At 44.8% G+C, this 13,669-nt stretch overlaps 1 protein-coding gene across 1 annotated transcript in view; it reads right to left on the reverse strand.

The window, feature by feature from the left end:
- Positions 1-13,669, reverse strand: part of SRCIN1 (SRC kinase signaling inhibitor 1) — a 299,672-nt gene that overhangs the window by 68,323 nt on the left and 217,680 nt on the right. Inside the window, exon 9 of the mRNA XM_030221850.1 lies at positions 9,833-10,023. Coding sequence (XP_030077710.1) covers positions 9,833-10,023 — 191 coding nt within the window. The remainder of the gene's footprint in view (positions 1-9,832; positions 10,024-13,669) is intronic.

Consider the following 13,669-nt stretch of genomic DNA (forward strand, 5'->3'; position numbering starts at 1 on the left):
CGCATAATTAAACTCTGGAATTCGTTGCCGGAGAACGTGGTGAAGGCGGTTAGCTTGGCAGAGTTTAAAAAGGGGTTAGACGGTTTCCTAAAGGACAAGTCCATAAACCACTACTAAATGGACTTGGGAAAACTCCACAATTCCAGCAATAACATGTATAGAATGTTTGTACGTTTGGGAAGCTTGCCAGGTGCCCTTGGCCTGGATTGGCTGCTGTCATGGACAGGATAATGGGTTTGATGGACCCTTGGTCTTTTCCCAGTGTGGCATTACTTATGTACTCACTCCCGAGCATACGCGAACCTTTTCATCATCACAGAGACTCCCCCTAGCACAGAACTCCCTTGTGCCAGCAGAGACCCCCTGGACCCCCCTACTCATGCCAAATGCCAAGGGAAGCCCTCATGAGCTTGACATGTGGCACCCACCCCCAGACTCACACAGCCCCCAGGGGCCAAGGCCCTCAAAACTGGCCTTCTGGGCAGAAATCCCACCATCTCCCACCCCAGGTGTCAGGACCCCAAGGCCGGATCGGAATTCGTGAGCCCTTGGGCCACTGCCGAGGAGCGGCAGTGGCAGGCAAGACCATCCTAGAACTGGATACACAGAAGAGCAGGACTGGAACTCTGGACTGGAGTAGTACTGAGGCAGGCAACTAGAACAGGCAGAACAGGAACAACTTCACCTGCGCTTGACCACCGTTCCTCCAGAGTTGAGCTCCTTGAGCACGGACTGTCCTTCCATGTTAAATTGTACAGCGCTGCGTAACCCTAGTAGCGCTTTAGAAATGTTAAGTAGTAGTAGTAGTGTGGGTGGCCAGCAGGACTTGCAGGATAAGGCAGGAACTGAAGATCCAGAGGACCCACCCTGGGTCCGGGGTACACGAGGGAGACTAGGCTAAATACTAGACTCGGACTGAAAGCTCCATGCAGCCACTAAGCCAGAAACACAAGACAGACCAAGGGGACAAGACGTACACAAAGGCTAGGCAGAGACAGGATTCAGGATATACTCTCAGGATATCCACACTAGCTAGGCAGAGACAGGATTCAGGATATACACTCAGGATATCCACACTAGCTAGTCAGAAGCAGGACTCAGGATACACAAGCAAGCTAGACAGAAACAGGATGCAGGATACACAAGCAAGCTTGGCAGAAGCAGGACTCAGGATACACAAGCAAGCTAGACAGAAACAGGATGCAGGATACACAAGCAAGCTTGGCAGAAACAGGACTCAGGGTATACAAGCAAGCTTGGCAGAAGCAGGACTCGGGATATACTAGCAAAGCAAGCTAGACAGAGCAGACAGAAGAAGAACCAGGATCTAGCAGAGTCTTTGGGTAGGCAGCGGACAATAGAATAAACCAGGAGCAAACAGAGTCTTTGGGCAGGCAACAGATAATAGAATAAACCAAGAGCAAACAGAGTCTTTGGGCAAGCAGCAGACAATAGAATAAACCAGGAGCAAACAAGTGTCTTTGGGCAGGCAGCAGACAATAGAATAAACCAGGAGCAAACAGAGTCTTTGGGCAGGCAGCAGGCAGAGGAATAAAGGCAGAGGGATGAAGCTTCAGCAGCTCCAAACACAGACAGAGAGAAAATGGCTGAAGCTTCAGACTCCAAACGCAGGGCAAGGCAAAGGAAGGACTAGCAGTCCACAGACACAAAGAAGGGCAAAAGCCCATACGGAAGGACTAGCAGTCCACAGACACAAGGCAGAAGGGCAGCACCCACATAGAAGGACTGGCAGTCCACAGACACAAATAGCAGATGGGCAAGAGCCCCAGAGAAAGGCTAAGTAGCAGCGCAACAGTGCTCTCACTAACCTCACAGCCTATTGGCATAACACACTTACTTACTATGCAAAGGCCCTGAATGCAAGAACAGCACTTCCTTAGGAAGGCTCTCACTGATGATGTCACCTACTGCAGGACAGGAGCAGGGAACACACTCACACCAAGGAGAGGCTTGGAACACATAGGAAGAACAGGCAGGAGCCATCTTGGAAGCTGGCACAAAACAAGCGGGAGCCATCTTAGATGCTGGCTCCTCAGAGAAGCATAGCCCACACAGGTGAGGTCTAGTGAAGCAATCAGCACACAGAGACAGAGACAAGACTAACACAGAAACAGACAGAAGCCAGCATAGATGCTGACCCCCAGAAATAAAGTAAGTCTGAGGGTTGTCACGACCACAGACGTGACACCAGGCTTAGTAGAGGTCCCTGGTGGCTAGTGGGGCATGTACAAAAATGGCTGCCAAGACCTCTAGTGGTAATACCATGATATTACCGTTAGGGGTCTGGAGGCAGTCTGTCTGCTGGCAGGGGGTTTCAGGTTTGCTCAGGGGCGAGTGATTGTGCCTGTGAGAGAGGCCTCGTGCTGTCGGGACTGATTTATGCCAGGGTATGCTGTCAGGGGGAGGGCAGGAAAGCTGTCCACCAAGGGGGTGGTTGATGCTGGGACTGGCGCCCTTTGCAGAGGGAACAGCAATTTTAGAAGACTGGTCCCACATCTATTTGAGGGGTAAAAACAACAACAACAAAAAAACCAACTGATGCTCTCTCTGGATGTGGAGGGGCTAGGTAGTCCCAAGAAGCAACACGGCAGCTGATCTTTATTGTAGAACTTCAATTCAATACAATGCCCAACACAGACCGTGTTTTGCCCATAGAAGGGCTACGTCAGGAGTTAAAAAATATCAAATCAAAATTACAAATATAAAAACAAACGCTTTTATGTTGTAGTTTTAAAGTATTAAGCGAAGATACTTACCTGTAGCAGGTATTCTCTGAGGACAGCAGGCTGATTGTTCTCACATGAGGGTCGACATCTGCGTCAGCCCAGGAATCGGCATTTTGCAAGCAAAATAAAAACAGTTTTGACAGAGTCTTCTGGCATGCGTGCACCGCGCATGCGCGGACTGATTTTCCGCCCGTTGCGTGAGCACGTCTCATCAGTTAAATCAAAAAGCATATAAAGAAATAAATAACTCCAAAGGGGAGGAGGGCGGGTTTGTTCTCCGAGAATACCTGCTACAGGTAAGTATCTTCGTTTTCTCCGAAGACAAGCAGGCTGCTTGTTCTCAAATGTGGAGTATCCCTAGCAACCAGGCTCACTCAAAACAATGAACATTGGTCAATTGGGCCTTGCAACGGCGAGGACATAACATAAATTGACCTGAAACCATAAACAACTAACTGAGATTGCAGCCTGGAACAAAACAAAGATGGGTCTAGAGGGGTGGAGTTGGATTCTAAACCCCAAACAGTTTCTGCAGCACTGACTGCCCAAACCGACTGACATGTCAGGTATTCTGCTGAAGGCAGTAGTGAGATGTCAATGTGTGGACTGATGACCACATTGCAGCCTTGCAAATCTCTTCAATGGAAGCTGACTTCAAATGAGCCACTGATGCCGCCATGGCTCTAACATTATGAGCCGTGACTCTAGTCAGCCAAGCTTGGGCATAAGTAAAGGAAATGCAATCTGCTAGCCAATTGGAGATTGTGTGTTTTCCGACGGCAACTCCCCTCCTGTTGGGATCAAAGGAAACAAACAACTGGGTGGACTGTCCGAAGGGCTTTGTCCGCTCCACGTAAAAGGCCAATGCTCTCTTACAGTCCAAGGTATGCAAACTGCTTTCACCAGGGCGGGTATGAGGACGGGAAAAGAATGTTGGCAAGACAATAGACTGATTCCGATGGAACTCCTGACACCACCTTTGGCAGAAACTTAGGGTGCGTGCAGAGGACTACTCTGTTGTGATGAAACTTGATATAAGGTGCATGCACTACCAGGGCCTGAAGCTCACTGACTCTACGAGCTGAAGTAATAGCCACCAAGAAAGTGACCTGCCCGGTCAAGTACTTCAGATGGGAGAAATTCAGTGGCTCAAAAGGAACTTTCATCAGCTGGGTGAGAACGACGTTGAGTTCCCGTGACACTGGTGGAGGTTTGACAGGGGTCTTTGACAAAAGCAAACCTCTCATGAAGCGAACAACTAATGGCTGTCAAGAGAGAGGCTTACTCTCTACACGGCGATGATAAGCACTAATCGAACTAAGATGAACCCTTACTGAGTTGGTTTTGAGGCCAGACTCTGATAAGTGTAGAAGGTATTCAAGCAGGGTCTGTGTAGGACAAGAAAGAGGATCACACCAGACGGCAAACCTCCTCCATTTGAAAAAGTAACACCTCTTTGTGGAATCTTTTCTGGAAGCAAGACTCAGGAGACACCCTCTAAAAGACCCAAGGAGGCCAATTCTAAGCTCTCAACATCCAGGCCGTGACAGAGACTGGAGGTTGGGATGTAGAAGCGACCCCTCATTCTGGGTGATGAGGGTTGGAAAACATTCCACTCTCCACGGTTCCTCAGAGGACAACTACAGAAGAAGAGGGAACCAAATCTGACGCGGCCAGAAGGGTGCAATCAGGATCATGGTTCTGCAGTCTTGCTTGAGTTTCAGTAAAGTCTTCCCCACCAGAGGAATGGGAGGATACGCAAACAGAAGGCCTGTCCCCTAATGCAGGAGAAAGGCATCTGACGCTAGTCTGTTGTGGGCCTGAAGCCTGGAACAGAACTGAGGGACCTTGTGATTGATCTGAGCGGCAAAAATATCCACCGAGGGGGTGCCCCACGCTCGGAAGATCTTGCGGACTACGCCCATGTTCAGTGACCACTCGTGAGGTTGCATTATCCTGCTCAACCTGTTGGCCAGACTGTTTTTTACGCCTGCCAGATAAGTGGCTTAGAGAAACATGCCGTGATGGCGTGCCCCAAGCCACATCTGGACAGCTTCCTGACACAGAGGGCGAGATCCGGTGCCCCCCTGCTTGTTGGTGTAGTACATGGCAACCTGATTGTCTGTCTGAATAAAAATGATTTGGTTGGACAGCCAATCTCTGAAAGCCTTTAAAGCGTTCCAGATCGCTCGCAATTCCAGGAGGTTGATCTGAAGACCTTTTTCCTGAAAGGACCAAGCTCCTTGAGTGTGAAGCCCATCTACATGAGCCACCCCACCCAGGAGGGATGCATCCATTGTCAGCACCTTTTGTGGCTGAGGAATTTGGAATGGGATTCCCAAGGTCAAATTGGATTGAATTGTCCATCACTGAAGAGAATTCCGAAAGTCAGTGGACAGTTGGATCACATCCTCTAGATCCCCCTCAGGTTGATACCACTGGGAAGCTAGGGTCCATTGAGCTGGCCTCATGTGTAGACGTGCCATGGGAGTAACATGAACTGTGGAGGCCATGTGCCCCAGGAGTCTCAACATCTGCCGAGCCATGATCTGTTCAGATGCTTGCACTATGGACACTAGGGACAGGAGGTTGTCTGCCCTTGCCTCGGGAAGATAAGCATGAGCTGTCTTTGTGTTGAACAGAGCTCCAATGAATTCCAATTTTTGAACTGGGGTGAGATGAGAACCCCAGTAGCTCTAGCACCTGAATAGTCATTCGCATGGACTGTAGAGTACCTGCCTCCGAGGTGCTCTTCACCAGCCAATCGTCGAGATAAGGGAACACATGCACTCCCAGTCCGTGTAGCGATGCTGCGACTACTGCCAGGCACTTTATGAAGACTCTGGGCACAGACGCCAGGCCAAAGGGCAGTACACGGTACTGAAAATGCTGTGTCCCTAGCCGAAATCGAAGATACCTCCTGTGAGCTGGAAGTATCGAGATGTGTGTGTGTAAGCATCCTTTAAGTGCAGACAGCATAGCCAATCATTTTCCTGAATCACTGGAAGAAGGGTGCCCATGGAAGCCATCCTGAACTTTTCTGGGACTAGAAATTTGTTCAGGGCCCTTAGGTCTAGGATGGGACGCATCCCCCCTGTTTTCTTTTGCACAAGGAAGTACCTGAAATAGAATCCCAGCCCTTCTTCCCCTGGTAGAACGGGTTCGACCGCATTGGCCTTTAGAAGGGCAGAGAGTTCTTTTGCAAGTACCTGCTTGTGCTGGGAACTGTAAGAATGAGCTCCCGGTGGGCAATTTGGATGTTTGAATTTCAGATTGAGGGTGTATCCTAACTGGACTATTTGAAGAACCCACCGGTCGGAGGATATGAGAGGCCACCTTTGGTGAAAAAAACATCAACCTCCCCCCTACTTTTACTGAGGCTATGCTGAACTGGAGCCAGTCAAAAGCCTGTCCGCTGCTTTTGCTGGGGAGCACCAGGGGCCTTAGGCGCACGCTGTTGATGAGAATGAGCACGCTGGTGCTGAGCCTGGGCAGGCTGTCGAGAAGCAGGAGTGTACCTACGCCTAGGATAGGAATAGGAAGCACTCCTCTTCCCCCCCCCCCCCAAAACCTCCTATCCTATCTCATATGGCAATACCACACGAACCTTATCTTATCTCAACATCACTCTGTATTTGTTTACACCGGAGTCTGCAATCACATTTCCAGCATTATGTAAGCCACATTGAGCCTGCAAATAGGTGGGAAAATGTGGGATACAAATGTAACAAATAAAATAAATAATAACCTTTTTATTGGACCAACTTAATGTATCTTTGATAAGCTTTGTTACTTTCTCCATCACAGGGTTATCAACCCAGTCCTCAGAACACACCTAGCCAGTGTGGTTTTCAGGATATCCAAACTGAATATATACGGGATAGATTTACATACAATGAAGGCAGTACAGTGTTATCTTGAGGCTTGGCTGTATATAATGGATTTTTTTTTAATGGGTGGAGGATGAAAACTGGAGCTAGGGAGGTAGTTGCATCATTTGGTTTCCTGTGCACTGAGGTTTATAAGTGACCACTGCAGATTGAGATTACAGTGTCTAAAAAGTAGATACTTTTCATAGAGTTGTCCAATTTGAATTTGAATGTGGGATGGGATGCATTGAAGGGGTTGTAAAAATGTTTAAAGTTATCTTCATAAGATGGACTGAAGAATAAATCACCTATGTACTGGTAATATCTGAAAGCTTCATTGGGGTAAGTATTTTCTCCTCAAATTCTGACATATTGTGGTGCCATTTTGGTGCGCTTAGCAATTCCCACAAGCTGTAAATAGATATCATTAAAACTGAAGTAGTAGTTAGGATGAATTCAATTAGTTTTGCAACAATTTCTGCTGTGTATTCATGGTCTAGGGAAGCTGTGTTCAGGAGTTTATGACATGTTGCTAATTCTATCTGTGTGAGGGATCCTGCATATAGCGATTCCACATCCATCGTAACAAGTAGGGTGTCAGGGGGCGGATGCTCAATGTTCAAATTGTTCATAAAATCTGTAGTACTTTGTAAGAAGCTGTCGGTCTTTTTCACTAAGGGCTTGAGGATCCCTTCAATTAGTCCATATGTTTTCTCTGCAAGTGTGCCAATACCAAATATAATCAGTTTGCCAGAGTTCTCAGGTTTGTGTAGCAATAGAGGGGTGGCTTGTAATCAGGTTGTCCAGCTGAGACTATAGCCACTTTAGAGATATACTGATGACAATTTTCAGTTGTTTTGCATATTCCTATATTATAACCTTAAGTTTCTTGTGATATGCAGTATCAGCTATCTATACTCCTCATTATACCTTAAGTTTCTTGTGATATGCAGTATCAGCTATCTATACTCCTCTTCTATGTATTACTGTGTCCATAATCACTACAACCCCTCATTTGTCTGCTGGTTTGATGGTGATGTTACTATTGTTCAGCAGATTTTTAATTGCAGCTCTTTCTACTGGAGAAAGATCGTATACAATTTTCTTCTGTTTCTTGGAAAGCTGTATTTTTACCCTGTGTTGAAAACTTTCTATGTAGTTATCTAGTTTAGGATTATGTCCATCTGAAGGAGTAAAGCTTGTCAAAGATATATTAAGCTAGTCTAATAAAAAGGTAACATCTAGAGCTTGGTTGTTGACCGTTATTTCCACATATCCAAGTGGACCGACATGGCAATCAGAATTCTCTGTTCAAAGAGGGTTTGGACAAATTTCTGGAGGAAAGGTCCATAACTGTTATTAAGGACTGATAGATCTGGGTATGAGCAAAATAAAATGTATCTACTCTATGGGATCCTGCCAGGTACTTGTGACCTGGATTGGCTATTGTTGGAAAAAGGATGCTGGGATTGATGGAACTTGGGTCTGACCCAGTATGGTAGTTCTTAAATTCTTAAGTCAGTGAATAGTCAACTAACAGGACCAAGGTTACAGTATTATGAACAAAGCTTAGAGCTTTTCAGATTGTTCCATTGTGCATGTGAAGGACAACCTGCCATCTAAGTTCACATCTAAGGCAAGTACTTGGGAAGGTGGGAGGGTTCTGTGAGGATTGCTATCCTGCTATTAGATCTGTTAAATACAAGCAAGTAATTTTACTTTCTCTGAGAAGAATATCACTCCTCAGAAGTGGGAATATATAGCTATAGGTTGCCTATGAAAGAGAGGGAAAATGTGAAAAAACAAGTGAGCAATCACAAATAGTATGTTTTTGGTGTCAACAAGCTATTTTTTATGGGTTATGGATTAATCTATTTGATCTACTGACTATAAAATATTATCTAAGCCAGTGGTCTTCATTAATTTTTGAGCTGGAGCCACATTGGATTCTAATGAGCTGACGGAGAGCTGCCAAATGTTCTCCCATTCAGAGCCACAACACTGCTAACCAGTGTGCGTCAATCCATCCCTACCAGCCCACCTTCAACCTTTACTTGAGGGTATCCTCAAGGCTGTGAGCATTTTCATATGCATTCTCTTTTGTCTATTGAGAAATGCCTTGTCCTTCAAGCATGCTTACCCAATCCACTTTCCCCTTTCTGTCCTGAGCCTGGGTAGAGAGGTAGAGTAGCAGGGAAAAAAACAGGAAAAGAATGGGGGTCTCTGGAGGCCCCAGTGTCAGAAGAACAATTAACTGGTTAAAGAGTTACAGTGGAATTCAACACTGCCTTAGGCAGGGTCTTAGGATGCATACACAGATGCATCCTATTATGAAAAAACTTGGTAAAAGGTGGATTACGTCACTAATACATGGCTCAGCATTGAATATCCGGGCTGAATTCAGCCCATGGCTGTCAGGTGCTCAAAGGCTGCTAATGACTGTGGGCTGAATATCAGATGCTCAACTTTTTTATTTCTAATTATTTTTGCAGATACAAAGAACATTGCCAGTAATAATATCAAGAAACAAATGGGGAAAAAAAGACAGATATATACCACTTGAATATCAAAGTTTGGAGCCTAAATCCATTCAATTCCAGATCCTTGTATTTTATAAGAGACCCATGTGCATTGTGACTCCACTCCTGCTCCATCCACACTATGCCCCAGTAATAGCTTATAAGCTACATGTTTAAATACATGTATACTAATAAGTACATATACTGCAGGACAATTTTATAAAAAGGCCTTCTCCATGTGTAAACAGTCTTTAAATGCATAAAAACCCTTATAAAATTATTCCATTCTGTGCAATAGATTTGCACACATCTTTATTCACAACTGATGATTACATGATTTGCTTGTGGAAGACTCTCTGCTTTACAGCAGCTTTCCCCTCCAGATCACATTCACTGATATCAGAGTTTAGAGCTGTTAACATAACTCTCTACAACAGAAGCAGTTTCACCCAAAAGATCAACCCCCGTTTATTAAGCCGTGCGCCAATGCCAACACAGCTCATTTACTTTGAATGGGCTGTGTCGGCATTGCTGTGCGGCTTAGTAAAAAGGGGGACAAGTTTGCTTTACATATAGCTGTGTGATTTCAGTAATCTAACCTCAAACTCATATGCCAAATGCTGCACTAAGGCATAAAATATTAGGTGATACTAGGTGGTAAACACCCACCATATTGTTGAGCCACACTATATAGTACCTGCAGTTTTTTCAGCTGCTGCAGCTGGTTGCGAAGGTCACTGGCATTCTGTTGGAGGTCATGAAGGTGCAGCTGCATATGGAGACGGGTGATGGCTGTTGGCTGGCTGGTGGGTGCAGCAGAAACTGCTGGTGCTGGAGTTGGAGTAGACACTGGCGTTACCACGTTGCTTCTGTTGGAAGAGCCAACAACTGCAAAAGGGAAAAAAGCCACACACAGGAATATTCTTTCTGCTCTTCACACTCTCTTCCAATTCAATCTCTCTCTGCTTTCTATTCAGACAGATACTTTTCACAGTTTCTTTCTCTATGTCCTCTCCCCCTCTGCTTTATCTGGTTTTTATTGGACTAACTTAATATTTTGACTAGCTTTCATAGGCAATGCCTTCTTCAAGTCAGAAATGAGCAAAAGATGACAGTATCAGAATATACAAGTGAAACATAAAAGCAATCCAATGACAGTCTCACGTGGAAAGGTAGGGGTGAAGGGATAGGGGTGAAAAATGGAGACAGAAAATGTTAAGGACTTTCTCCCTCTCTATTTATCAGCTTTTTTCCTGCTCTTTTCTCTCTCCTATCCTTTAATTTCTTAGGCTTGACTCGTTTTCTTATTTCACACTCTTTAAAAACATTTTCAAAATAAACTCTGATGACTTCTTCTCTGAGAAAGGGTCATGCAATCTACAGTGATTATCACAAAAGATCAGGATTCATTGACATATATTGATCATCTAATCTCTGATTGTACTTTTCTCAAAAATAGTTAACACTTGTGTTTTTTAGTTTCTAAAAGTAAAAAAGATAGGGTACAGGGTCTCAGAATTGGGAAGGAAATTTCAGAAGCCATTTACCTAGGTAAATAATCTTCTTTTCCAGGGAAACTGTCTGAAAATTAGTCACTCTTACCTGGGTAAAATTATGCACTGGGAACAAAATGCTCACAACCTACCTGGGCTAAAAGTAAGCTAACTTAGATCAGGGAAAATCAAGCACAGAGATTATGAGGTGCATTTTCAATATGACATCCAAATCTGATTTTGGACATTTTGGGGAAAACAAAAAAGTCCAAAACCCCAGTGCCAAACATGGGCATTTTCAAAAATCACCCTATTTTAGATGTTTTATGCTCTTAAGAGCCATCTTTCAAACAAAAAAATATCCAACGGAAAAACGCACAAAAACTGGCCACAAAGACATTCCAGCAGAGCAGTGGGACAGCCTAGAGGGCACTGCAGTGAACTTCACATAAAAGGTCCCAGGTACACATCACATTATAACCCTCATATATTCTATAGTAAGCCCTCAAGGAATAGCAAAAAATGTACTGTACCCAACTGTAAACCCTACAATAGCCTGCAGGTGTCACCTATATGCGAGTTCAGTAGGTATTTTGTGGGTTTTGGGGTGCTCACACATTTCACCACAAGTGTACTGAGTTAGCGTGGGATATGGGCATGGGTCCCCTTCTCTACAGGCTACTGCACTGACCACTAGTCTCAAAGGGTTAGTCCATACTTGTAGGTTTTGCCCATCTACCAGCAGGTGGAGATAAGAGAGCAAATTAGAACTTTGCCACATAAGGTTGCTGTGCACTAGGTCCTATTCACTATTCAGAAAGGCAAGCAGTAAGTTAATAGAAAGAAGTAGAACTCCTGCCTCTAGCAAATTTTTATAAACTTTGAAGAAGAAACAACACTAACCTGTGCTTAAGAAGCAAGAAAATCAACAAATAACCCAACAAAACAGAAGGAGAGGAGAAAGATGGGATCTGGACTAATTCTTTAAAAAAGGGTTGGACGGCTTCCTGGAGGAAAAGGCCATAGAATGTTATTGAATGAACGTGGGAATAATCCACTATTTCTGGGATGGGCGGGACAAATTGTTTGTTCTTTTGGCCACTGTCAGAGACAGGATGCTGGGCTCGATGGACCCTTGGTCTGTCCCGGCATGGCGATGCTAATGTACTTATGTGCCTGAGCACATGCCCAGACACAATCCTCCTGCACTCCCGCCCCCCCACAATGATCAACACTAATAATGTGCCTAAATTTGCATGTTATTAGCATTGATCATTGGGGCCTGAGTGCCTAAAATCGTCAGTGACCTCTTAACAGCATAAAAACTCTCAACATCAAGGAGACACAAGGAGGAAAATTCTTATCCACAATCTTCTTCAGAAAAGGAGTGTAAATATAGAGTCTGATAAACATGAAAAGCAGAAACAACCTTAGGTAAAAACAGTCACCCCAGCTTCAGTAAAACACAGAAAGGGGGGCTCTAGGGAGCTCTACAAGATAAGGCTTGAAGCTCTGAGATTAGATGCTGCCGAATTTCGGTTTCAGTACTGAAACTGGCCCCAAATCCTTTTTCTACTCGGTTTCAGTTTCAGCCAAAAGACTACCACCCTGGTTTCAGTTTCGGCTGAAACGCACCATGTGTTTTTGGTGGAAGCCGAAAATGTGTGCTTTGTCATGTTTATTTCCCTCTCTCACCCCCTCCCCTTCAAACAGGAGTTGCCTTTCTCCCCTGCAAGTGTGGACTAGGGGTGTAGTCAGGGCAGATGTGATCACCAGTCACTCCTGCCCGTGCTGGGTCTGTTCTCAACATGGCTGCTATGACCTCTAGTGGCAATCTCGCGAGACTGCTGCAAGAGATAGTAATCTCCTGTGGGTTTAAGCAAAGAGCTGCTGACTGTAAACTTTGACAATCCCCAGTGGGTCTCATTGGTTGTGTGAATGTGAACCAAACTTTAGTTTTCAGTTTTGGTTTTAGCCGAAACCAGGTGTTATCAGTTTCAGTTGACCTCTATCTGAGATCCTTCTGGCTGAAGACATAGCTACTAAGGAAACCATTTTCAAAATAAGATCTTTAAGAGTATATTTGTGTAGGGGTTCAAAAATGGATTTTTTAAAGGTCCTTAAGAATGAGATTAAGATCCCATTCAGGATAGACATGTCTAGATGGATACCCAAGGTGATTGTCACCCCTCAAACAACACACATTATCTGAATGTGTTGCCAAACAAGACTGTTGGATAAGCCCACAAAACAAGCCAGAGCCACTACCTGAACTTTGAGGGAATTGAGGGAAAGACCTTTAAGTCGTTCTTGAAGAAAGGCTAGAATTTGTGGCAGTGACACTTAAAGAAACCTTATCTCATCTAAACACCCAAGATTCAAAGGTTCTTCATACCCAAGCATATGTAGTAGAAGTAGATCTTTTTTGGGCTTGCAGAAGAATAGCAATGACTTCTTCCACGTAACCTTTTCTTCCTTAGGCGTGACCTTTCAAAAGCCATGCCTTAAGACCAAATGGGGAGTGACAGTCCACTGGAATTGGACCCTGAATTAGGTCTCTGTAACTGAGGAAGAGATAGTGGAGTATCAATCTTCAACCGCATCAGATCTCCATATCAAAGGCATCTTGGCTAATCCAGATCTACAAGGATTATTTTTCCTAGATGACGAGCAATGCAAAGACGTTTTCTGCTTAACATTGGCCACAAAGGTAAAACATGGTTTGTTTTCCACTGTTGTAGAAGAGCATCCAGTCCCTCCACATTGGGATCCTTCAAATGGATGAAGAATCTGTGGACTTAGATCTATCCCCAGGACTCTCCAACATGACGTAACCAGATGGAATACTTTTGTCAATAACTGCCACTTCCCCAGTTCCAGAGAACATTTGCTGAGTAAATCTGCTTGAGTATTCAGAGTTCCTGCAATAGTTGCTGCTGAAATTAGAGAAATGTGAACCTCGGCCCAGCAGAAAGGATTCTCTGCTTCTGTGGCTAGATGAACACTCTTGGCTCCCCACTGCCTGATGAGACAGGAATTTA

Source organism: Microcaecilia unicolor, chromosome 12, assembly GCF_901765095.1.
Source record: "Microcaecilia unicolor chromosome 12, aMicUni1.1, whole genome shotgun sequence".
In the NCBI taxonomy this organism is placed as follows: Eukaryota; Metazoa; Chordata; class Amphibia; order Gymnophiona; family Siphonopidae; genus Microcaecilia; species Microcaecilia unicolor.